Source organism: Ostrinia nubilalis, chromosome 17 (genome assembly GCF_963855985.1).
Source record: "Ostrinia nubilalis chromosome 17, ilOstNubi1.1, whole genome shotgun sequence".
NCBI classification, from domain to species: Eukaryota; Metazoa; Arthropoda; class Insecta; order Lepidoptera; family Crambidae; genus Ostrinia; species Ostrinia nubilalis.
The window spans coordinates 13,238,852-13,265,472 of NC_087104.1; the positions used below are offsets into that span (position 1 = coordinate 13,238,852).

General features: G+C 47.5%; 1 protein-coding gene across 1 annotated transcript in view; it reads left to right on the top strand.

Moving 5' to 3' along the window:
- LOC135080277 (CD109 antigen) overlaps positions 1-26,621 on the top strand; it is a 60,620-nt gene that overhangs the window by 24,523 nt on the left and 9,476 nt on the right. Inside the window, exons 23-36 of the mRNA XM_063974964.1 lie at positions 183-346; positions 1,425-1,570; positions 2,804-2,881; positions 3,122-3,298; positions 3,965-4,147; positions 4,828-5,064; positions 7,349-7,533; positions 8,036-8,138; positions 11,085-11,252; positions 13,475-13,576; positions 14,103-14,289; positions 17,220-17,446; positions 24,048-24,209; positions 25,444-25,640. Of these exons, the coding sequence (XP_063831034.1) occupies positions 183-346; positions 1,425-1,570; positions 2,804-2,881; positions 3,122-3,298; positions 3,965-4,147; positions 4,828-5,064; positions 7,349-7,533; positions 8,036-8,138; positions 11,085-11,252; positions 13,475-13,576; positions 14,103-14,289; positions 17,220-17,446; positions 24,048-24,209; positions 25,444-25,640 (2,316 nt within the window). The remainder of the gene's footprint in view (positions 1-182; positions 347-1,424; positions 1,571-2,803; positions 2,882-3,121; positions 3,299-3,964; positions 4,148-4,827; positions 5,065-7,348; positions 7,534-8,035; positions 8,139-11,084; positions 11,253-13,474; positions 13,577-14,102; positions 14,290-17,219; positions 17,447-24,047; positions 24,210-25,443; positions 25,641-26,621) is intronic.

Consider the following 26,621-nt stretch of genomic DNA (forward strand, 5'->3'; position numbering starts at 1 on the left):
CCCCGTCGTGTGTTGATAGGTACTCGCTGAAAACCAGCTTCGGGATTTGACGACTTGTGTCTTGTCTCGATTTTTTCTGAGCGGGCGCTGTTTCAGCTTGCCTCAATAAAATTAATTATGTATGCACCTAAATGTTAAATGCTGATTTAAGTTCTTTTATTCTATACTATTGTTTCCCACAGATACGCAGGCCTAGTAGTATTCAGTGACGTGGCGGTCCCGCGGCGACCGTCGGCCTGCAACGCCACCGCGGGTTTCCTCGAGTGCTTAGAAGGCGGCTGCTTCCACCAGTCCTCGCGCTGCGACGGCAAAGTCGACTGTAGCGACCGCACCGACGAGTCTAACTGTGAGTCTTATTTTGAGGGTGATAGGTTCTGTTTTTGTTTGTAGAGATTTGTCTTTTTGGAATCAATTTTGTGGGAAATATATTTTTAGGTTTACAATAACAGAATGAGTTGAAGTGAGAATGTTAGTAGGTACATATAATAAATTCAATTTTTAAATGATGAAGTAGTAGAAATATCTGACTGACTGTGACTAACAATTTATTTAGTGACTTACAATTAGGCGTCATAACATAACTTTTTAAAATAAAATTGCGTTCTGCGCGCGTGTCGAGTTACAAGAGATTTCATTTTTGTGTGATATACATGTACTGGACATGTGTGATGTTTTGAAAAAGGAAATAAAATTGATTCCGAACTTTTCACACACCACCCGTTACTCGCGCGTAAAAGCTCACTCCTATTTTATGTTAAGGCGATGCACATGCCTGTAACTCTAGCATACCAGTGTGCTTAGTGTGAGTTTACACCGAACGTCATCGCCAGTGACGGCATGAAAAAATGAAATGAAATATAATATGACAGATTGTACAGTATCCCTATTACTTTCAAAAACAAAAGCACGACAAAGTCTTCATAGATTTTTAGACTCACTTGCATTCGACGTTCAATGCAATTATCTCACTTAACACCAGGTGCGGTTGCGATCAAATACCTGCATTGTTATGTAAAAAATTGTAAACCCGCACTAAGCATACAGTTCCTTAGACGTGTCACCAACAGGCATAATATAATAATAATAATAATATGTCGGCCGTTTGGTGTAGTGGTTCAGAGCGGACTACTATGCCGAGAGGTCCCGGGTTCGATTCCCGGCCGGGCAGAAATTGAAATGATGAATTTTAATTTCTGTGACGGGTCTGGGTGTTACTATGTATAATATGTATGTATTTAAAAAAAAAGTATATAAGTAGTATATCCGTTAAGCTAGCACCCATAACACAAGCATTAAGTTGCTTACTTTGGGGCTAGCTGGCGCTGTGTGAAATTGTCCAAAGATTTATTTATTATTTTATTTATTTATATGTACCTATCGCGGCTTATAAGATTCATATTATCCTAACGTGTGTCCCCGTGCAGGCCAGCACGACGACTGGTTCGAGCTGAGCCACTTCCGTCAGTTCCGCTTCAACCGCGTGCAGCGCCAGTACGACAACGTGTGGCTGTGGCGCGACATCAACATCGGCCCGCACGGCCGCACCGTGCTGACCGTCGACGTGCCGCAGGTACATATTACATTGTACTAAATCTTTTCCAGAGCCTATGTTTACTATTAGGGGGCGTCCATTAATTACGTGAGACAATTTTGGCAATTTTTCAACCCCCCCGCCCCCCTTGGTGAGATTTAGTGAGACTTTTCCAGACCCCCTCCCCCTCCCCACAATCTCACGTGAGATTTCTTAAATACATATTTGCAATGTAAATGGATAATATCTATGCTTCGATTAGGATTTAAAAAAAATCTGTTTCTTCTAATTTCTTTATTGTTTAGACGGTTTAGAATAAAAAATTGAATAATAATTTATCATTAACATTTTAAAATGTATTTATTTTTTTAATTTAAAATAACCCACATTTCTCGCAATTTGACCCTTTTTCTTGCTGAAAAAAATTACGTGATATTTGTCGAGCCCCCCCCTCTCCCCTACGTCAAAAAATCAAAATCAAATCAAAAATGTTTTATTCGTTAACAAACCAACTTTTACAAAAATTGTGGTGACATACCTAGTAAGTAAAAGTATACCTGTATCAGGTAGTCACCGCCCATTCAGACAGTGCTAGTTTTGGGTAAGTTTAACAAACAAAAAAAAAATTACTACGTGAGATTTAGTGAGATTTTTCTTGACACCCCGACCTCTAAACGTCTCACGTAATTAATGGACCCCCCTTACTTTGTGTGGTTGTTGAAGTTCAGGTCGAATTTTCGTGGCACTTAGGCCTTCCCCGCCCACAAGGTGGACCGACGACCTCATAAAAGTAGCGGGAAGACGCTAGTTGCAGGCCGCCACCAACCAGCCATTGTGGAAATCATTGGGGGAGGCCTATGTTCAGCAGTGGACGTCCTTTGGCTGAAATGATGACGATGAGGCCTTCCCCGCACTAGAGTCTTTCGAATGTCGTATCGTCGCGATGCCAAAGCTGAGTATAGCGAGATAGGTTTCATCTTGTCCGAGAAAAACGATGCGTTTCTTACGCGCGGACGCGACCCCAGCGCTGCTCAGTACCGTTTTGAACGCTCTCTCTAAAACGCTCGAAAGACTGTGAAGCTGTGAAGGGTCCCTTACTGTGCTACGACGTTCGCTGCATCACCACCCTAATATGTCACACATCATACAAAAAATATAAAAGAATATTTTCACGCTTTGTGTTGCGCAACGCCGTTACACAAAGAGCCAAGACCGAGGTGTACTACACTATGTGGCAAATTCAGGGGAATTTATGTTTTATTTTTATTACAGGTTCCTGCTCACTGGACTATCTCCGCGTTTAGTATGTCACCGACATTGGGATTGGGCATGTTACACACACCTATTCGCGTAAGTAACAAGTGTCTTATTAATCTTCTGTCGCCTTCGTTTTATTTTATAACTGTCCCGTAAGGTTCAGTTTCCAACGCGGAGCGGAAAAGAACAGAGAAGTGTCAGATGGACGAATTTTTGCGGAGGAACACATCTTCGTTCCCTAACACCTAATTATAAAATTTGTATTATTAATCTACAGTCGCCTCCAATTTATTATGTAACAGCCACGTAACTCTAAAATTATCTTTTCTCTAGTATTCTGGCGTGCTACCATTCTTCATCAAGGTAGAAGGCCCCGACGAGTGCAGGCAGGGCGAGCAACTAGGTTTGCGAGTGGTGGTGTTCAACTACCAGCCGCAAGCTATCGAAGCCGTCGTTGTTTTGGCGGCATCTAGCGACTACAAGTTCGTGCACGTTGAGGAGAATGGCATTGTGAGTAGCGATGTGAACTTTATGTGTATTGGGGTAAAGGATAGTTTTGCTAATCTTGTGAAATTGTTATGGTAGATAGACAGAAATCATCATTATGTTTTGTTACCAAGTTCTCTACAAATGAACATTAGATAGGACAACCAAGGAGCATTTTTTAAATATTATATTAAAATGTGCAAAATTGGTTATTTAAAAAGAAACAGAATAACTCGAAAACTGTCAAGGCTTCCGCTAAAACTCGGCGGTCTCATGCGGTTCTGTATCAAAAATGAATATGAGCACCGCACGCGAATGCCCGCAGCTGGCGTACATTTTCATACATTAGCGTGCGGTTAACTCGCGCGGGAGTTAGCGGAGGCCCTAACTTCGGTCAAACATGTGAAGGGTCAAATTGTTGCATTTGAGCTTCTCTATCTTGTGCTGGTATACGTCGACTTATCAGTAACTCTGCGTAGCCTCATATGCTATGCCTATAAGCCATTTATTTTCTAAGTAGAAAGACATGCGCCATTTATGACTGAGTTACATTATGTACTCACGGGTCGACGTTTCGGCTGCTATGCTGCAGTCGTGGTCACAAGTTAAGACCTGTGTCTTTCTATTTTAGTTGAAATGGAACGCAAAAGGTAAAATCTTACATTTTCTAAAGTGACTTATTATCTTCAGGTGCGCTCCTACAACCCGCGCACGTCATTCGGCGAGCACCAGTTCTTCGTGTGGATCGCGGCGGGCGACGCGGCCACCGTGCACGTGCCCGTGGTGGCCACGCGCCTCGGCCGCGTGCACGTGCGCCTGCACGCCTCCACGCTCATGGGCCAGCACCACTACACCAAGACAATCAACGTGCTGGTACGTGTAATTAACACCCGTATTCACAAACATTACAATGAGGTCTCACGGTGCGCGTGGACGCACAGGGTCCTAAAAACCTACTCAATGACACTACTTAAGCGAGCAGTCTTCGTATAGATCGCAGCGAGCGACGTGATCACCGCTAATGCCTTATTAGAAAGACTATTCCCACCTCTCGTTCCCACCGCTGCAACTCCTATGTAGCCAGAATCTACAGCTTGACCAATAAAAACCCAACCAGTGAAGGTTAAGTTTGTACCGGGGGTAATGCCCTTTCTTCCCACCAAAAAACTCATCATCATTTCAGCTACAGAACGTCCACTGCTGAATATAAGCCTCCCCTAATGATTTCCATATTGACCGGTTGGTAGCGAGCGGCCTGCGTCCAGCGCCTTCCTTCTTTCCATCTTATAGGTGGACGTCTTTCGCTGCGCTTTCCGGTACGCGGCCACTCCAGAACCTTGCTGCCCCATGGGCTGTCAGTTCTGCGTACTATACAATATGCCTTTTTTATGTAAGACAAGGTAGGTATTTGACTGCAATCGCACGTGATGTTAAGTGAGATGCTATCTAGAATGGTACATGTCTGCCCTGCAAATGCTTATTCACTCTTGTCCAGCCCAAAAACTGTGTATACTTCCGAGTTGTATTTCTAAGTATCTCTGTATTCTCCACAGGCGGACGGCCTCCCGCAACACCGGCACCAGTCCATCCTCCTAGACTTGTCGAACCGCGCCTACGTGTTCCAATACATGCACGTCAACGTCACGGAAACGCCCGTCATCCCGTACGAGGTCGACCGCTACTACGTGTTCGGGTCCAACCGAGCGCGTGTGTCTATTGTGGGAGATGTGGTGGGCCCGCTGTTCCCAACCATGCCCGTCAACGCCTCCAGTCTACTGCAGCTGCCCATGGTAAGTCTGTGACGTCGTGGGACCTCGTACGAGGTCGACCGCTACTACGTGTTCGGGTCCAACCGAGCGCGTGTGTCCATTGTGGGAGATGTGGTGGGCCCGCTGTTCCCGACAATGCCTGTGAACGCCTCCAGCTTACTGAAGCTGCCCATGGTAAGCCTGTGACGTCGTGGGACCTCGTACGAGGTCGACCGCTACTACGTGTTCGGGTCCAACCGAGCGCGCGTGTCAATAGTGGGAGATGTGGTGGGCCCGCTGTTCCCGACAATGCCTGTGAACGCTTCCAGCCTGCTGCACCTGCCTATGGTGAGTCCTCACAGACCCCGTGACTCCGTACGAAGTGGACCGCTACTACGTGTTCGGGTCTAACCGAGCGCGCGTGTCCATCGTCGGAGATGTGGTGGGCCCGCTGTTCCCGACAATGCCTGTGAATGCCTCCAGTCTACTGAAGCTGCCCATGGTAAGCCTGTGACCTCGCCTGAGGGGATCCCGTGACCCTGTACGAGGTCGCTACTACGTGTTCGGGTCAAGTTGAGCGCGCGTGTCGATAGTCGGCAACGTGGTGGGCCCGCTGTTCCCAACTATGCCTGTGAACGCCTCCAGCTTACTGAAGCTGCCCATGGTGAGTCCTCACAGACCCCGTACGAGGTCGACCGCTACTATGTGTTTGGGTCCAACCGAGCGCGCGTGTCAATAGTGAGAGATGTGGTGGGCCCGCTGTTCCCTACCATGCCTGTGAACGCCTCCAGCTTACTGAAGCTGCCCATGGTGAGTCCTCACAGACCCCGTACGAGGTCGACCGCTACTACGTGTTCGGGTCGAACCGGGCCCGCGTGTCTATTGTGGGAGATGTGGTGGGCCCGCTGTTCCCAACCATGCCTGTGAACGCCTCCAGCTTACTGAAGCTGCCCATGGTGAGTCCTCACAGACCCCGTACGAGGTCGACCGCTACTACGTGTTCGGGTCCAACCGAGCCCGCGTGTCCATAGTGGGAGATGTGGTGGGCCCGCTGTTCCCGACAATGCCTGTGAACGCTTCCAGTCTACTGCACATGCCTATGGTGAGTCCTCACGAAATCCCGTCACTCCGTACGAGGTCGACCGCTACTACGTGTTTGGGTCCAATCGAGCGTGGGTGTCCATAGTCAAATTCAAATTTCTTTATTCATAACCAGGTGTTTTTACATTTTTATATTGCGATCGGGGAATTCTTTTAAGTAAATAAATACTTGTAGGTAGGTAGGTAGAATATCCCCGCTCTCCATGTTAATTTAACATTAATTGACAATATAAATAATAATTATGACTTTAGATATACATATATTATTTTTCAGCCTATTTTTATTAAATTAAATAAAATAATATAGTCGGCGACGTGGTGGGCCCGCTGTGAACTCCCAACGCAGCCATGGTAAGCCTGTGACCTCACGGGGACCCAGTGACCCCGTACGAGGTCGACGCTACTACGGTCGGCTCGCGCACGGGACCCGCCTAAGACCGTATGAGGTGACCCGCCTCCACGTGTTCGACATATTAGAATCTAGAGCAGTGGTTCTTAACCGGTGGTCCCTGGAGGCATTCCAAGTGGTCCACGAATTGTACTTGCACACCTTGTTCAAAACCACTTTTAACTGATTTTTGCAGTCAAACTGGTTTTGACCGATTATGAGGTGGTCCCTGACAAGACAGAAATTTGGTAAAATGGTCCCTCATGATTCAAAGGTTAAGAACCACTGATCTAGAGGCATTTCACAGAATATTGCAAAGCAAACAAAACCAATTTCACTGCAGAGCATAGACCTCATCCCAACTGTGGGGTGTCTCTAACACGTTATACACATGCAAGTTTATTCAAAATCAAATTAAAACATAACTACCGCCATTAGGCCTCAGCCTCGAATTTAGCGGGCAGCGGCGCGGGAGCGGGGCAGGCAACGCAGACCCGTTCTCCAAACAAGCGGGCAGCTCGCGCGGCGCTTTAGCGGCGAAGTGTTGTGTTCGGGGTTGTGTTGTCGAGATATTTGTTTTTATTCGCAAACGAAATGTCTGAACAACGGCGACAATTTTATTTCGATTCAAATTTATTCCTAACGCTCGATTTATTGTGGGCAAAAGAAGGAGTGCGCTGCCCGCTCGTTGCCCGCTCCCGCGCCGCTGTTTTCGAGAACCGGTCCATTTGATTTTACGCATAAGATCCTGCCGCTCCCGCGCCGCTACCGCCGCCGCCCCGCTGCCCGCTAAATTCGAGGCTGAGGCCTTAAACTTATTTTTTCTGTCTCTCTTAGGACTCAGCCGAACAGAACATGTTCAGTTTCGCAGCGAATATGTACCTGACGCTATACATGCGGCTCATCAACCAGCGCAACCGCACGCTTGAACACGATGCCTTCTACCACATGAACATCCTCTACCAGCGCCAGCTGTCCTTCATGAAGCCCGATGGTTCCTTCAGCCTGTTCCGGAGCGACTGGTGAGTAGTATTCCATGGTATAAAGTCCTGTCGCGAAGCAGATAGAATATCGTACAATGACCCCGAGCTACCCGTCCTTATCGCTCGCACGTAATTATATTGCTGTCGCGCTCGCATACTCACTACGGCCGCCCGTCGCGACAGCAATATAATTACGCGCGAGCGATAAGGTTGGGTAGCTCGGGGTCATTATACGAAATTCTATCTGCTGCTATTGCTGTCTGCTCGGCGATTGGACTTAAGCAATGTTAAACGTGGGTGTTATGATAATATCAGTCAATTGACATGCTTTTTGAGCTGTTAAAACGTGGCACTGCCATGATTCGTAAGATCTCCCACGAGATTTTGTATTATAAAGAAGTTGTGTCTTACAATTTGAAGAAAACACTAATGTCTTGTACTTTTTTCTTCTCTAGTTCTTTATATTGATTTATCAATCTTCAGTAGTAGGCTTCTAGGAATTAGAAAAAGAAACATTGTCATGGATTGTAATTATTCGTAGGAATCAATCAGCGTCGAGCGTCTGGTTGACGTCATTCTGCGCGAAGATCTTCCAAGACGCGAGCTTCAACGAATGGGAGAACTTCATCTACATTGATCCGAATGTAAGTCGTATCTAATAATAAATGATATGGAAGAATAATAATTAAGAATGCAGGAAACCCTTCAGTGTCATGACTCATAGTCATAAGTGAGTCCATTTTAAGGCCGGGTAGCAGAGAAAATGGCGAAAATGAGGTTTTCATTTTTCATTTTTGAGGTACTAAACAGTAAAATTAAAGGCTAAGATTTTTATTGGGCATAGTTGAGGATATTTTCTAGGGCTATTAACGGATGGAAACACGATTTGATGAAGTTGACTCGATAGAATAAATTCCCAAAGTTACCTCTATTCGTTTTCTATTTATGGTTTTATTTTTAAAATAAGCGATTTGAGATTCTAAATCTTTTACTAAACTAAAGTTCAGAAATAACTTGAGGGCTTTTAACGGATGAAATTTTTATATTGCGTCTTATTTTGTTACTATGTTAAAAAATGTGGAAAAAATCGTCCATGACGGCTTGGACAATCTCAATCAGTCGCGCGGTGGCGCTTACGGAGGACGGACGCGTGTCAGTTTTTTGGCCGTGACAGTTCGCGATTTGTCAATATTTTTGACAATGATGACTTTGATGAGTCACAGCATAATAATATCAGTGTTACTGGAGAAAGCTTAAATTTTTGATAATTAAAAATTATCAATTTTGTCTACCTATTGAAATTTAAATCCTTCGCATCCTTTTAAACGAAGACTCTACTCATGATACACAGTACATTCCTCAAATATGAGACAAAACCAATGAGTTAAAATAACATTTTCATAGTACCTACATACAATCGTCTTACACTCTTTAGAAGAGCACACTGACACAAATAAATAACAAAAAATACTGTCTAAGGTCTGTAGCTAAAGGTCTAAGCTGTAAGATAGAAGAATCTTCTAGCCAAAAAGATGGCAGATGCAGCAGATGTCAACGGATTTAAAACTGGAGTTCATATGACTTCTTGTAGACTTGAGTCTCCAGAGCGTCCCTTCCTCCACCATGCGTAAGAATTTTCACAAAAATACTGTCTTAAGGTCTGTAGCTAAAGGGCTAAGCTGCAAGATAGAAGCATCTTATAGCCAAAAACATGGCAGATGCAGCAGATATCAACGGATTTAAAACTGGAGTTCATGTGTATCCTTGTCGTTTTGAGTTTCTAGAGCAGCGGTTCTTAACCTTCAAGTCATGAGGGACCATTTTACCAAATTTCTGTCTTGTCAGGGACCACCTCATAATCGGTCAAAACCAGTTTGACTGCAAAAATCAGTTAAAAGTGGTTTTGACCAAGGTGTGCAAGTGCACATCGTGGACCACTTGGAATGCCTCCAGGGACCACCAGTGGTCCGCGGACCACCGGTTAAGAACCACTGCTCTAGAGCGTCCCTTCCTCCACCATGCGTAAGAATGTTTCAAAAATACTGTCTAAGGTCTGTAGCTAAAGGTCTAAGCTGCAAGACAGAAGAATCTTCTAGCCAAAAAGATGGCAGATGCAGCAGATGTCAACGGATTTAAAACTTGCAGTTCATGTGACTCCTTCTAGACTTGAGTCTCTAGAGCGTCCCTTCCTCCACCATGCGTAAAAGTTTTCCAAAAATACTGTCTGAGGTCTGTAATAAAAGTCTAAACTGCAAGATAGAAGAATCTTTTAGCCAAAAACATGGCAGATGCAGCATATATCAACGGATTTAAGACTGGACTGGCACCACCTTGCAATGTCATCCTCTCATTGTTATCTGTAATGTAAATTATTTTTAAAATGTATTTAAAAAATAAAATGTTCGTTTTATTATTTCAATAATCGGACCTTTCAACTCAACTACACTACACAAACACCTTTGTTCGCAACTGTACTGACGAAACCTCGATATAATTTATTATCCAAGCTCTAAATAATCGCTACTACGAGTAACTGATCATAAAATGTTTTTCCAATCGCTCAAGCTCCCGAGGATCTACCGATAGGTCGGGTGACGTAATCTTGAAATAAATAAATAAATAAATAATAAATAAATCTTTGGACAATTTCACACAGCGCCAGCTAGCCCCAAAGTAAGCAACTTAATGCTTGTGTTATGGGTGCTAGCTTAACGGATATACTACTTATATACTTTTTTTTTAAATACATAAATATTATACATAGTCACACCCAGACCCGTCACAGAAATTAAAATTCATCATTTCAATTTCTGCCCGGCCGGGAATCGAACCCGGGACCTCTCAGCATAGTAGTCCGTTCTGAACCACTACACCAAACGGCCGACAAAATTCTATTAGCCGGCGCGGAACTTCCGTAAGGTCGGGTGACGCCACGCCTCTTTGAACCGTGTTTACTTTGGCAGTTATATTCTATATTTATTCGATTCTAAAATATATTCCCAAAAATTTTGAAAGTTGTTTTAATTTGTATCACTTGGATATGATTTGTATTAGAAAGTGCTGTGAATGTGATACTTGAACGGAAGGAAGTCAACCTAACCTAACCAACTGCGTATTTCTAAACTGCGTATTTCTATACTGTGTAGCCGCGAGAGCTCTTTGGCGCGCTGTCTTCGGCGAAGTATTGCGCGCGCAGATTTTGACAGCGCGAAATACCTACTTTAGCAGAAATACCAAGCCTTAAACAGATTTTGAGTAATATTACTGTCACAAACACTATGACTATGATACGTGTGTAATTAATTACCACGTCATATAAAGCAATACTTGCCTTAATGAATTTAAAGAGCCCTCGTCCACGGCGACTTTGTCGCGCGTTTACAAAAGCATCGCTACTAACGCGCGTTAGTCGCATTTGCAACGCACTACAGAAGTGATGCCAACGCCCTACGCTTATCGCTACAAAAAGTCGCCGTGGGCGAGGGCCCAAAGAAATATAATTTCGGCTGACTTTTTTTGGAATTAAATTGTCGTACACTCATGGATTTTGGAATCTATTTCTCATTTCTTAATTTTGCGTTTCCCTTTAGGTGATTTCCTTGGCCGTGGACTGGGTGCTACAACACCAGCTGCCGCACGGAGCCTTCTACGAGGTGACGTGGCTGCCGTCACGCAACGACAACTCCACGCTGCACGTGCCTGCCGCTGAGCCCGTCGCCGCGCAACTGCTGGCCGACCCCAACAACCCCGCTGTGCTGGTCAGTGAGCCGCTTACGGGACTATTCCCACCTCTCGTTCCCACCACTGCAACTCCTGTGTAGCCAGGATCTACAGCTTGACCGCCACAAAAACCCAACCAATGAAGGTCAAGTTTGTCCCGGGGGAAATTTAAACTGTCATTGGACCCGCAACGAAATTAATCAGAAGAACATAGGAGGAGTTCGAAATTAAGGTTCGACTTCCCTCCATTGCAAAGCGGATGACAGGTGACAAACAAAGGTTTAAAACGTTTAAGAAAAGATTATGCACCACGGACAATAAATTAAATTAAGGGGGCCTATCTTATGAGCAATAAGCAACTACCTGCCAATAATATTTTTCACAAAATCGCTTAAAAGCACGTTGAAAAGTGAGCCGCTTGTGTCGGCACTGTGCTGGCCAGTGAGCCGCTTGTGTCGGCACTGTGCTGGTCAGTGAGCCGCTTGTGTCGGCACTGTGCTGGTCAGTGAGCCGCTTGTGTCGGCACTGTGCTGGTCAGTGAGCCGCATGTGTCGGCACTGTGCTGGTCAGTGAGCCGCTTGTGTCGGCACTGTGCTGGTCAGTGAGCCGCTTGTGTCGGCACTGTGCTGGTCAGTGAGCCGCTTGTGTCGGCACTGTGCTGGTCAGTGAGCCGCTTGTGTCGGCACTGTGCTGGTCAGTGAGCCGCTTGTGTCGGCACTGTGCTGGTCAGTGAGCCGCTTGTGTCGGCACTGTGCTGGTCAGTGAGCCGCTTGTGTCGGCACTGTGCTGGTCAGTGAGCCGCTTGTGTCGGCACTGTGCTGGTCAGTGAGCCGCTTGTGTCGGCACTGTGCTGGTCAGTGAGCCGCATGTGTCGGCACTGTGCTGGTCAGTGAGCCGCTTGTGTCGGCACTGTGCTGGTCAGTGAGCCGCTTGTGTCGGCACTGTGCTGGTCAGTGAGCCGCTTGTGTCGGCACTGTGCTGGTCAGTGAGCCGCTTGTGTCGGCACTGTGCTGGTCAGTGAGCCGCTTGTGTCGGCACTGTGCTGCTGGTCAGTGAGCCGCTTGTGTCGGTACTGTGCTGGTCAGTGAGCCGCTTGTGTCGGCACTGTGCTGGTCAGTGAGCCGCTTGTGTCGGAACTGTGCTGGTCAGTGAGCCGCTTGTGTCGGCACTGTGCTGGTCAGTGAGCCGCTTGTGTCGGCACTGTGCTGGTCAGTGAGCCGCTTGTGTCGGCACTGTGCTGGTCAGTGAGCCGCTTGTGTCGGAACTGTGCTGGTCAGTGAGCCGCTTGTGTCGGCACTGTGCTGGTCAGTGAGCCGCTTGTGTCGGCACTGTGCTGGCCAGTGAGCCGCTTGTGTCGGCACTGTGCTGGCCAGTGAGCCGCTTGTGTCGGCACTGTGCTGGCCAGTGAGCCGCTTGTGTCGGCACTGTGCTGGCCAGTGAGCCGCTTGTGTCGGCACTGTGCTGGCCAGTGAGCCGCTTGTGTCGGCACTGTGCTGGCCAGTGAGACGCTTGTGTCGGCACTGTGCTGGCCAGTGAGCCGCTTGTGTCGGCACTGTGCTGGCCAGTGAGCCGCTTGTGTCGGCACTGTGCTGGCCAGTGAGCCGCTTGTGTCGGCACTGTGCTGGCCAGTGAGCCGCTTGTGTCGGCACTGTGCTGAACGCTGCACGAGAACTTCACTGCCGGAACCTTTTTCAATAGGGCACTATTTTTTTTCGTCAGCAAAATACTTTCAGCATACCCTGGGCGCGGGGGAAGCCAGGGGTTATATGGGACCCTTCCTGCCAGAGGAGCAGGATCAACTCACTAGAAACCTGACAGGTCACTCACGTGGCGCTTAGTGGGACAGCACGCGAATCACAATAAGTCGAGCGAGGGAAAAACAAAAGAGTTACAATATGGCCAGTGGTCAGAAAAAAATAGGTGGCATTATGATTTACTCATATTTCGCGCCCGTATAAAAAGATAACATTTTTGTTTATTAATTTTAAATTGCAATTCAAAAACACCATTTAGACTTAGCAATACATACGTGCATACTCTGCTTATCTCCACGCTATGGCCGCAGCCTCACTCAAACAAGCCGCCCTTACCACCTTCATTTTGCAGCCTCCCTACAAAGCGCGCGAGGACTTCGTGTTACAAGGCTAACCTTTATGATACGATCCTGACTTATCTTAATTTACGTACGCGTTTTGTTTACATGATTTGGAGTTATTTTAAATGTATAGGACGCAAATATATACCTGAAATGTGTTTTCAGGTAAATAATACGGTGATATCGCAGCGTAACATTACGCTGACGGCCCAAGTTGTGATCACGCTGGAAACGGTCAAGAATCTCAAGGACATTGGAATACGAGAGGTTTGTGTTTCATATTTTTTCAGTACATGACTTGGTACATAGCGAAGATCGTTTTTCTCATGTGCCTTCAAATAATGAAGGCAAATGCAAATCTTTGCTATGTAAGAAGTAATAAACTTCTTTTGTATCTTTTCCTTTTGTTTTTCTTAAAAGCTACGATAAACTTTTCTCTTGTCTGTTTATCTTTATTTCGCTCAGGGGAGAGTTAGCGCGTTTACACACTATGCCGCAGCAGCAGTGGCACCGTCCTCCGCTAAAAATCACGCGGCCGTCTGCATGCGTCTTTATCGAAATTGCGTGAGCAGCGTGCGTTTCCATATGCGGGGCCTTTTCCATTCCATGCATAAGGCCCCGTTTCCACCAAGGAAGAACGGAGCGAGATTACATTCTGAATGAAATCTGGTCATTTCTCCGCTCCGCTCCGCCTTGCTGGAAACCGGGCCTAATAGGTTTCGTGAGTTTTAGCGGAGGCCCTTTTTGTGTAATCTCGCTTAGTGTCGAAATGTAAATCGAACCTTGGTTTTAGGGTCTAAGCGCGCGCGTGGTGCAAGCCCAACAGCGCGCCATCTCATACCTGGAGAAGCAGCTGCGTTTACTGGACGAGTTCGGCGAGCCCTACGCTCTAGCGCTCGTTGCGCACGCGCTCACGTTCTCCAAGGCGCCCAGTTCTGAACACGCATATCGCTTGCTCAAGCGCCGCCAGCGAGCAGAAGGTACGCTCAGCTGTTACTTGTTAGTGCACATCTCTAAAGCCTGTGCGACGGGCGCCCGCAGTGAGTGTGCGAGCGCGACAGCAACATAATTACGGGCGAGCGATAAGGATGGGTAGCTTGGGGTCATTGGACAAAATTCTAAGTGCTCACGGACCAGACTATAGAAGCAGCTGCGTCTACTGGACGAGTTCGGTGAGTCCTACGCTTTAGCGCTCGTTGCGCACGCGCTCACGTTCTCCAAGGCGCCCAGCTCTGAACACGCATATCGCTTGTTTAAGCGCCGCCAGCGAGCAGAAGGTACGCTCAGCTGTTCCCACCACTGCAACTCCTGTGTAGCCAGGATCTACAGCCAAACAATGAAGGTCAAGTTTGTCCCGGGGAAAAGATAAACTGTGATTGGACCCGCAACGAAATTAATCAGAAGAACATAGGAGGAGTTCGTAATTAAGGTTCGACTTCGCTCCATTGCAAATCGGATGATAGGTGACAAACAAAGGTTTAAAACCTCAACGCTCAGCTGTTACTTGACAATTTATACCTCTAGAAGTAGCAGACGAGACGAAGAAAATCGGCAAGACTTGGAGCGAGATCAAACGCGAAGCTCAAGACCGAACGCGATGAAGGACTGTTGTGGATGCCCTCTGCCCCATTTAGGGGACATAAGATATTAATGTCCGTTTTCACGATCAATTCCTCATTTTTAAGTGACCCCTATGGTAACACAACAGGAATTTTGTTTTCATAGGGATCACTTAAAAATTAGGGATTGATGGTGAAAACGGGAATAAGTCAAGTAAGTCAGAAGCAGCTGTTTCTTCTGGACGAGTTCGGCGAGCCCTACGCTTTAGCGCTCGTTGCTCACGCGCTCACGTTCTCCAAGGCGCCCAGCTCTGAACACGCATATCGCTTGCTCAAGCGCCGCCAGCGAGCAGAAGGTACGCTCAGCTGTTACTTGACAATGTACCTTTAGAAGTTTTAACAATGTATACCTCTAAAGCCCGGTCTGTGAGCACGTATAATTTTGTCCAATAACCCCAAGCTACCCATCCTTATCGCTCGCGCATAATTATATTGCTGTCGCGACTGTGCGACGGGCGACCGCAGTGAGTGTGCGAGCGCGACAGCAACATAATTACGCGCGAGCGATAAAGTTGGGTAGCTTAGGGTCATTGGACAAAATTCTACGTGCTCGCAGACCAGACTATAAAAGTAGCAGACGAGACGAAGAAAATCAGTAAGACTTGGAGCGAGATCAAACGCAAAGCTCAAGACCGAACGCGATGAAGGACTGTGGACGCCCTATGTCCCATCTAGGGGACATAAGATATTAATGTCCATTTTCACAATCATTCCCTCATTTTTAAGTGACCCCTATGGTAACACTTAACAGGAATTTATTTTTTATAGGGGTCACTTAAAAATTTGGGATTGATGGTGAACACGGGCATAAGTCAAGTAAGTTAAAAGCAGCTGCGTCTACTAGATGAGTTCGGCGAGCCATACGCTTTAGCGCTCGTTGCGCACGCGCTCACGTTCTCCAAGGCGCCCAGCTCTAAACACGCTTATCGCTTGCTCAAGCGCCGCCAGCGAGCAGAAGGTACGCTCAGCTGTTACTTGTTAGTGCACATCTCTAAAGCCTGTGCGACGGGCGCCCGCAGTGAGTGTGCGAGCGCGACAGCAACAAAATTACGGGCGAGCGATAAGGATGGGTAGCTTGGGGTCATTGGACAAAATTCTACGTGCTCACAGACCAGACTATAGAAGCAGCTGCGTCTACTGAACTAGTTCGGCGAGCCCTACGCTTTAGCGCTCGTAGCGCACGCGCTCACGTTCTCCAAGGCGCCCAGCTCTGAACACGCATATCGCTTGCTCAAGCGCCGCCAGCGAGCAGAAGGTACGCTCAGCTGTTACTTGACAATGTACCTTTAGAAGTTTTGACAATGTATACCTCTAAAGCCCGGTCTGTGAGCACGTATAATTTTGTCAACATAATTACGCGCGAGCGATAAAGCTTGGGGTCATTGGACAAAATTCTACGTGCTCGCAGACCAGACTATAGAAGTAGCAGACGAGACGAAGAAAATCAGTAAGACTTGGAGCGAGATCAAACGTGAAGCTTAAGACCGAACGCGATGGAGGACTGTGGACGCCCTCTGCCCCATCTAGGGGACATAAGATATTAATGTCCGTTTTTACGATCAATCCCTCATTTTTAAGTGACCCCTATGGTAACTTAAAAAAAACTCAAAAATTAGGGATGATGGTGAAAATGGGAGGGGGGGGGGGTCACTTAAAAATTAGGGATTGATGGTAAAAACGGGTATAAGTCAAGTAAGTCGAGTCTACTGGACGAGTTCGGCGAGCCCTACGCTTTAGCGCTCGTTGCGCACGCGCTCACGTTCTCCAAGGCGCCCAGCTCTGAACACGCATATCGCTTGCTCAAGCGCCGTCAGCGAGCAGAAGGTACGCTCAGCTTTAACTAAACAGTGCTTTCATTAGCGCTGTTTACTGGACGAGTTACGTGCACATCCGTTTTTTAGGCAGGCTCCCCGAGCACTTGTCCTCGTTGTCCTAGGTGAGCGACCAATACTTCACATATGTATGGACACAAATAAATATACAATGATTACTTGATGTTTTCGTGTCGCGTCGCGTCATCGCGTTTGTCATTCACCTAGGTTAACGGGTTAGTCAGCGACGACTGCGAGACGACACGGCAAGCGTGACGAGCGCGAAGAAATCAATGGCGTACATTTTCTTGCGGCCTTCGTGACGGTATATGGTGCGACGCGATGATTTCCTGAGTCAGCTTAAAACACTGCCTAAAGGATAATCTCAGCTCCAATCACGCGAAGGGAGCATAAACTTTACTAAATTACTGCTATATTTCTGTATTGAAATAAAAAACTAACTCAACCGTATTTCCCCAGGTGGGCTCGTATACTGGGGTCGCGAGCCAGTACCGCCGCCTCCCTACAAGATGGAGAACCAGAAGCCTTTCCTTCTCCCTCGTCTGCCCTACAAGTACGACTCCAACAACATCGCGGCCACGGCATACGCGCTTCTGGCCTGCATGGACCACCAGGACAACAACGAAGCCATCGTCATGTGGCTCAATGCGCAGCGGCTGCATGACGGCGGCTGGGCCTCCACACAGGTCGGTGATAAGTTAGACTGTAGCTCATGACATGTCAACAAGACCTGGCCCCTGATATGTCATGATCTGTGGGGAACCATTCTGGGATGGGCACGGCACGCATGCTCAATTAATAGTGAAGCCTGTCCACTGGGGTAGAATGAGAACAGAAGCAGATCTGTGTCAATAAATTAGGATTGCCCGTCATCTTCTCGCTACAGCGGATAGGCAGCCTACCTTAGTGTGATCTACGACGTTACCTACCGCAACAGGCTTGAATTAACGCGTAGTTCTCCAACCATTGGGTAGTTAAATAATAACAAGTACGACTCCAACAACATCGCGGCCACGGCGTACGCGCTGCTGGCCTGCATGGACCACCAGGACAACAACGAAGCCATCGTCATGTGGCTCAATGCGCAGCGGCTACACGACGGCGGCTGGGCCTCCACACAGGTCAGTGATAAGCTGGACTGTAGCTCAACAGCATTGGCGTATCTAGAGTCATTATTTAGGGGGGATCTGGCCCTTGACTTGTCATGATCCCTGAGAAACCATTCTGGGGTGGGCACGGCACGCATGCTCAATAAATAGTGTGATCTTTAGGAAGCCTGGCCACTGGGGTAGAATGAGAACAGAAGCAGATCTGTGTCTATAAATTAGGATTGCCCGTCATCTCCCCTCTACAGCGGACGGGCAGCCTAACGTAGTATAGTACTAAGGCTGGCATCTACCAAAATAGGCTTCAATTAACGCGTAGTTCTCCAAACATAAATAATAACAAGTGCGACTCCAACAACAACAATGAAGCCATCGTCATGTGGCTCAATGCGCAGCGGCTGCATGACGGCGGCTGGGCCTCCACACAGGTCGGTGTTATTATGAATTCTTCCCACTCAGGATAGGTCCACAGTGCAGTCTAGTCCATTGGAGCGAAGAAGAAAGATGGGAGTTCTGTCAATAAATAGGATTGCCCTTCATCTCCCCGATAAAGCGGGCATGCAGCCTAACGTAGTGTAGTTAGTGACTATAACGTTACCTACCGCAACAGGCTTGAATTAACGCGCAGTTTTCCAACCATTGGGTCAGTGATAGCACACAGTGTGATCTTTAGGAAGCCTGGCCACTGGGGTAGAAATGAGAGAACAGCGGATCTGTGTCAATAAATTAGAATTGCAGGGAGATAAGCTCCCTGCTACAGCGGATAGGCAGCCTACCTTAGTGTGATCTACGACGTTATCTGCTGCAACAAGCTTGAATGAACGCGTAGTTTTCCGACCATTGGGTAGTTAAATAATAACAAGTACGACTCCAACAACATCGCGGCCACGGCGTACGCGCTGCTGGCCTGCATGGACCACCAGGACAACAACGAAGCCATCGTCATGTGGCTCAACGCACAGCGTCTGCATGATGGCGGCTGGGCCTCCACGCAGGTCAGTGATAAGCTGGACTGTAGTTCAATAGCATTGGCGTATCTAAAACCCTGTCTGTGAGCACGTAGAATTTTGTCCAATGACCCCAAGCTTCCCATCCTTATCGCTCGCGCGTAATTATATTGCTGTCGCGACTGTGCGACGGGCGCCCACAGTGAGTGTGCGAGCTTGGGGTCATTGGACAAAATTCTACCTGCTCGCGGACCAGACTATAGAGTCATTTTTCAGGGGGGCTGGCCCCTGATATGTCATGATCCGTGGTGAACCATTCTGGGGTAGGCACGGCACGCATGCTCAATAAATAGTGTGATCTTAAGGAAGCCTGTCCACTGTGGTAGAATGAGAACAGAAGCAGATCTGTGTCTATGTTACGGTCAAAGTGATAAATGTGAAAATTATGAATAATCGAATATGAATTATGAATAATTACCGCATGATTTGGTAAATGTGATTAATATGAGGTCATTTATGTGTGTATAAAACTAAATAGGCGGCTTAGGGGTGGCCCAAGGGCCACCCCCGCCGCACCTTAACCTATTTTTCACTTTAAATCAAAACATTATGTTATAGGCATCATGGAAAAGTAATATTATGCAAGAAACATTCCAAACTCATTATGCCAAATTATATTAATATATGATATCAAAACGTTCAAAAGTTTGGCTGTACACGAGCACGTACACAAGATGTTGTTCTCTTGTATGAAATTTGTTAGTACTAAGGTTGAATTATTAAATAATCAGAGTTAAATGTGATTAATTTATCACTTTTACCGCGACTGTCGGTAATTATTCATAATAACCGGTTATTATTAATAATTTTCAATTTATCACATTAACCGTAACATCTATAAATTAGGGTTGCCCTTCATCTCCCCGCTACAGCGGACAAGTAACCTAACGTAGTGTAGTACTTAGGCGGACACCTACCGCAACAGGCTTGAATTAACGCGTAGTTCTCCAACCATTGGGTAGTTAAATAATAACAAGTGCGACTCCAACAACATCGCGGCCACGGCGTACGCGCTTCTGGCCTGCATGGACCACCAGGACAACAACGAGGCCATCGTCATGTGGCTCAATGCGCAGCGGCTACACGACGGCGGCTGGGCCTCCACACAGGTTGGTGATAAGCTGGACTGTAGTTCAAGAGCATTGGCGTATCTAAAGCCCTGTCTGTGAGCACGTAGAATTTTGTCCAATGACCCCGAGCTTCCCATCCTTATCGCTCGCGCGTAATTATATTGCTGTCGCGACTGTGCGACGGGCGCCCGCAGTGAGTGCGAGCTTGGGGTCATTGGACAAAATTCTACCTGCTCGCAGACCAGACTATAGAGTCATTTTTCAGGGGGGCCGGCTCCTGACATGTTATGATCCGTGAGAAACCATTCTGGATTCTGGGGTGGGCACGGCACGCATGCTCAATAAATAGTATGATAATCTTTAGGAAGCCTGTCCACTGGGGTAGAATGAGAACAGAAGCAGATCTGTGTCAATAAATTAGGGTTGCCCTTCATCTCCCCGATAAAGCGGACATGCAGCCTAACGTAGTGTAGTACTTAGGCGGATACCTACCGCAACAGGCTTGAATTAACGCGTAGTTCTCCAACCATTGGGTAGTTAAATAATAACAAGTACGACTCCAACAACATCGCGGCCACGGCGTACGCGCTTCTGGCCTGCATGGACCACCAGGACAACAACGAAGCCATCGTCATGTGGCTCAATGCGCAGCGGCTGCATGACGGCGGCTGGGCCTCCACACAGGTTCGTGATAAGCTGGACTGTAGTTCAATAGCATTGGCGTATCTAAAACCCTGTCTGTGAGCACGTAGAATTTTGTCCAATGACCCCAAGCTTCCCATCCTTATCGCTCGCGCGTAATTATATTGCTGTCGCGACTGTGCGACGGTCGCCCGCAGTGAGTGTGCGAGCTTGGGGTCATTGGACAAAATTCTACCTGCTCGCAGACCAGACTATAGAGTCATTTTTCATAGGGGCTGGCCCCTGATATGTCATGATCCCAGAGAAACCATTCTGGGGTGGGCACGGCACGCATGCTCAATAAATAGTGTGATCTTTAGGAAGCCTGTCCACTGGGGTAGAATGAGAACAGAAGCAGATCTGTGTCTGTAAATTAGGATTGCCCGTCATCTCCCCGCTACAGCGGACAAGTAGCCTAACGTACTGTATACTTAGGCGGACACCTACCGCAACAGGCTTGAGTTTGCGTAGTTTGCCAACCATTGGGTAGTTAAATAATAACAAGTGCGACTCTAACAACAACAACGAAGCCATCGTCATGTGGCTCAATGCGCAGCGGCTACACGACGGCGGCTGGGCCTCCACACAGGTCGGTGTTATTATGAATTCTTCCCACTCAGGATAGGTCCACTGTGCAGTCTAGTCCATTGGAGCGAAGAAGAAAGATGGGAGTTGTGTCAATAAAATAGGATTTCCCTTCATCTCCTCGATAAAGCGGACATGCAGCCTAACGTAGTGTAGTTAGTGACTACGACGTTACCTACCGCAACAGGCTTGAATTAACGCGCAGTTTTCCAACCATTGGGTCAGTGATAGCACACAGTGTGATCTTTAGGAAGCCTGGCCACTGGGGTAGAAATGAGAGAACAGCGGATCTGTGTCAATAAATTAGAATTGCAGGGAGATAAGCTCCCTGCTACAGCGGATAGGCAGGCTAACGTAATGTAGTTAGTGACTACGACGTTACCTACCGCAACTGGCTTGAATTAACGCGTAGTTCTCCAACCATTGGGTAGTTAAATAATAACAAGTACGACTCCAACAACATCGCGGCCACGGCCTACGCGCTGCTGGCCTGCATGGACCACCAGGACAACAACGAAGCCATCGTCATGTGGCTCAATGCGCAGCGGCTGCATGATGGCGGCTGGGCCTCCACACAGGTCGGTGTTATTATGAATTCTTCCCACTCAGGATAGGTACACAGTGCAGTCTAGTCCATTGGAGCGAGGAAGAAAGATGAGAGCTGTGTCAATAAAACAGTATTGCTCTTCATCTCCCCGATAAAGCGGGCATGCAGCCTAACGTAGTGTAGTTAGTGACTACCACGTTACCTACCGCAACAGGCTTGAATTAACGCGCAGTTTTCCAACCATTGGGTCAGTGATAGCACACAGTGTGATCTTTAGGAAGTCTGGCCACTGGGGTAGAAATGAGAGAACAGCGGATTTGTGTCAATAAATTAGAATTGCAGGGAGATAAGCTCCCTGCTACAGCGGATAGGCAGGCTAACGTAGTGTAAGTTAGTGACTACGACGTTAGCTGCTGCAACCAGCTTGAATTAACGCGTAGTTCTCCAACCATTGGGTAGTTAAATAATAACAAGTGCGACTCCAACAACATCGTGGCCACGGCCTACGCGCTGCTGGCCTGCATGGACCACCAGGACAACAACGAAGCCATCGTCATGTGGCTCAACGCACAGCGTCTGCATGATGGCGGCTGGGCCTCCACACAGGTTCGTGATAAGCTGGACTGTAGTTCAATATCATTGGCGTATCTAAAACCCTGTCTGTGAGCACGTAGAATTTTGTCCAATGACCCCAAACTTCCCATCCTTATCGCTCGCGCGTAATTATATTGCTGTCGCGACTGTGCGACGGGCGCCCGCAGTGAGTGTGCGAGCTTGGGGTCATTGGACAAAATTCTACCTGCTCGCAGACCAGACTATAGAGTCATTTTTCAGGGGGGCTGGCCCCTGACATGTCATGATCCGTGGTGAACCATTCTGGGGTGGGCACGGCACGCATGCTCAATAAATAGTGTGATCTTTAGGAAGCCTGTCCACTGGGGTAGAATGAGAACAGAAGCAGATCTGTGTCAATAAATTAGGGTTGCCCTTCATCTTCTCGCTACAGCGGATAGGCAGCCTACCTTAGTGTGATCTACGACGTTACCTGCTGCAACAGGCTTGAATTAACGCGTAGTTCTCCAACCATTGGGTAGTTAAATAATAACAAGTACGACTCCAACAACATCGCGGCCACGGCGTACGCGCTTCTGGCCTGCATGGACCACCAGGACAACAACGAAGCCATCGTCATGTGGCTCAATGCGCAGCGGTTGCATCATGGCGGCTGGGCATCCACACAGGTCGGTGTTATTATGAATTCTTCCCACTCAGGATAGGTCCACAGTGTGTTCTTGTCCATTGGAGCGAAGAAGAAAGATGGGAGTTGTGTCAATAAATAGGATTGCCCAACATCTCCCCGATAAAGCGGGCATGCAGCCTAACGTAGTGTAGTTAGTGACTATAACGTTACCTACCACAACAGGCTTGAATTAACGCGCAGTTTTCCAACCATTGGGTCAGTGATAGCACACAGTGTGATCTTTAGGAAGCCTGGCCACTGGAGTAGAAATGAGAGAACAGCGGATCTGTGTCAATAAATTAGAATTGCAGGGAGATAAGCTCCCTGCTACAGCGGATAGGCAGGCTAAAGTAGTGTAAGTTAGTGACTAGGACGTTACCTGCTGCAACAGGCTTGAATTAACGCGTAGTTCTCCAACCATTGGGTAGTTAAATAATAACAAGTGCGACTCCAACAAGCAGCGGCTACACGACGGCGGCTGGGCCTCTACACAGGTCGGTGTTATTATGAATTCTTCCCACTCAGGATAGGTACACAGTGCAGTCTAGTCCATTGGAGCGAAGAAAAAGAAGGGTTTTTTAAATGCAAGACGGCAGGTATTTGACCGCAATCGCAAAAGCTGTGTCAATAAAATAGGATTGCCCTTCATCTTCTCCCTATAGTGGACAGGCAGCCTATAGCAATGTGTGACAAAGGCTTGCGTTTATCACAACAGGCTAGAATTCCTGTGCAATGTTCCAACTACCTTAATACGTCGCAATCCCAGTCCCAAGGGACGACAGTATTTTTGAGGTTAAGAGAAGTACCGATCCCGTAACATGTCTTTAAATCCAAAATAGAAGAGTAGAGAAGCAGACAGAAGCTGTTTTGGTAATCAACCCCAAGTAGCAGAAAATAAATATTTGCTCAGACTTAGCTTTGCGTCGCCCCGCCATGCATCACTCGGCCGTCGCCAGTTTCGTACCCGCAGACTTAGTTCCGTATTGGTAACGTTTTTTATATTGTGTCTCGATTCGCAGGGCTTGAAGGATTAAGTTATGTTTGATTGCAGGACACATACATAGCTCTCCGAGCACTGATCGAATACACGAACCGCAAGCGGCTGCGTGACGTCAGCGCATTAGCTCTGACCATCGACGCGGTGGCGCTCAACGGCTCCTCGCGGGTGCTGCACATCGACAACAACAACCTGGCCGTCATGCAGAGCGTCGATGTGAGTACACTATTGTCTTTTTAGCCTGGTTTTAAAATGGCGCTTACGCACGTTGACCGTTGGCGCTGACAGCCGAAATGTATGAAGCGTCGCCGTTAATTACATATAGATGACCCACGCTGAACTGTCCCACCAAACTCAATGACAGGAGGGAGCTACCATCGTTCAACTATATGGTTTCTAACATGGCAAAAATCGGAACCAGCGATCCGGTATTGACGGTGGCGCCCCGCTGTCAATGTCATTGATAGGACAGTTCAGTATTTTGGAACTATACATAATTGATCTGTCAGCGGCGACGATTGCGGTCAGCGTTATTCTAATGGTGCATCCACACATGCCGCCAGCTTTCTTACTTGCCTTGTCAGTAAAAGATGCACGACCGCCGGGTTGGCCGCTGGCCGTGCCGCCCGGCATGTGCGGATGCGCCATTACATCCGCCATACATTTCTTGGAATCGTTTCATCCATATGAAGCAGACAAAGGTAGAAAAAAGCCTCTTACGGATTTCCGAAACGACCGGTCCTGCTTTGCCTGAAACCAGGTGCTTTCCGCGACCTTCACCAGATCGTCGATAGATTTCATAGCATAAAGTATTTTTTTTTTTTTTTTTTATAAATATCCTTGGACATTTTACACTGCGCTTCTAGTCCCAAACTAAGCAAAGCTTGTACTATGGGTACTAGACAACGGATATAAACATACTTAAATACATTTTTTTTTGTAAATACATACATATTATACATAGAAAACACCCAGACCAATACAAACAAATATCATATGTTCATGCACACAAATGTTTGTACTGTGTGGGAATCGAACCCGCAACCTCCGGAATAGTAGTCCGTTTCGAACCACTACACCAAACGGCCGACGAATTTATATTTGTATTTTCTTTATTGTAAAAGATACAGGTTAATAATACAGATATGAGATATCAATAATACAGCATGTCTTATGTTTCTGTAGGTTCTGCGTAGACAAAGTTGTTTATTCCGATAGAGAGTAACCCCTCACTCCCTTACTCCCGTAAGGTTATTGAGACTCAGTTAGCAAGTCTAACTTTATTCTAGGGCTCTCTACACTAGCGTCCGCGCAGCGCAACGTTTTTTACGGACAAGTTACGCAACTTCTCTATGCTGTTGCGGCGTAAGCGCTGGCGAGACAACGACGCTTGAAAGACGCTAATGTGTGTCCCTTACAGCTTTTTTAACACAATCCCTACTTCATTCAGATTCCCGAAGCCTGGGGTACAGTGAAAGTGACGGCGCGCGGCGCGGGCTACGCCATCCTTCAAATGAGCGTGCAGTATAACGTGGACGTGGCGCGCTTCCAGACCGACCCGCCTGTGCGGGCCTTCCACCTCGCGCACCAGCCGCTGCGATACTACGGCCGGAATCAGTCGCATATAGAGATGCAGTCTTGCGCCAGGTAAGTTTCTGCAGTTGCCACGTGCATGACACGTGATCGGGTTAGCATAGACTAGTGCAGTACAACGTGGACGTGGCGCGCTTCCAGACCGACCGCCTGTGCGCGCGTTCCATCTCGCGCACCAGCCGCTGCGATACTACGGACGGAATCAGTCGCATATAGAGATGCAGTCTTGCGCCAGGTAAGTTTCTGCAGTTGTCGTGTGCATGACACGTGATCGGGTTAGCATAGACTAGTGCAGTACAATGGACGTGCACGCTTCCAGACCGACCCGCCTGTGCGGGCCTTCCACCTCGCGCACCAGCCGCTGCGCTACTACGGACGGAATCAGTCGCATATAGAGATGCAGTCTTGCGCCAGGTACGTTCCTGCAGTTGCCACGTGCATGACACGTGATCGGGCGCGCATAGACTAGTGCAGTACAACGTGGACGTGGCGCGTTTCCAGACCGACCAACCAGTATTTCACTCCAGCCCATCGTCTGCAACTTTACAAGGCGCAGGTTCGGCCTCATATGGAATACTGTTCTCATCTTTGGGCAGGTGCGCCCCAGTACCAACTTCTCCCTCTGGACCGCATTGAACGGAGAGCAGCTCGAATCGTTGACTGCCAGGACATTTCGGATCGGCTTGACCCCTTGGCGCTGCGTAGAGTAGAGATGTATCCTCACTTTGCATCTTCTATCGCATGTATCACGGGGAGTGCTCCGAAGAATTCGGACGGTATCACTTACCATTAGGTGATCCGTCTGCTCGTTTGCCTCCTGTCAAAAAAAAAAGTACTACGTGACCGTACGGGCGCGCCGAGAGAGCCGAGCTGACGTTTTCCTTGAAGGTCTTACGACACTTTTCTTTGGATGAAATCAACTATAAATGCTTTTCCTGAATAAAGCAACCTTCTAACTTCTTTAGTCAAGTCATGTCAAGCTGCACAGGAGTTGTAACAGTCAGAATAGTTCTGAATCTATTTAAATTCTACTGC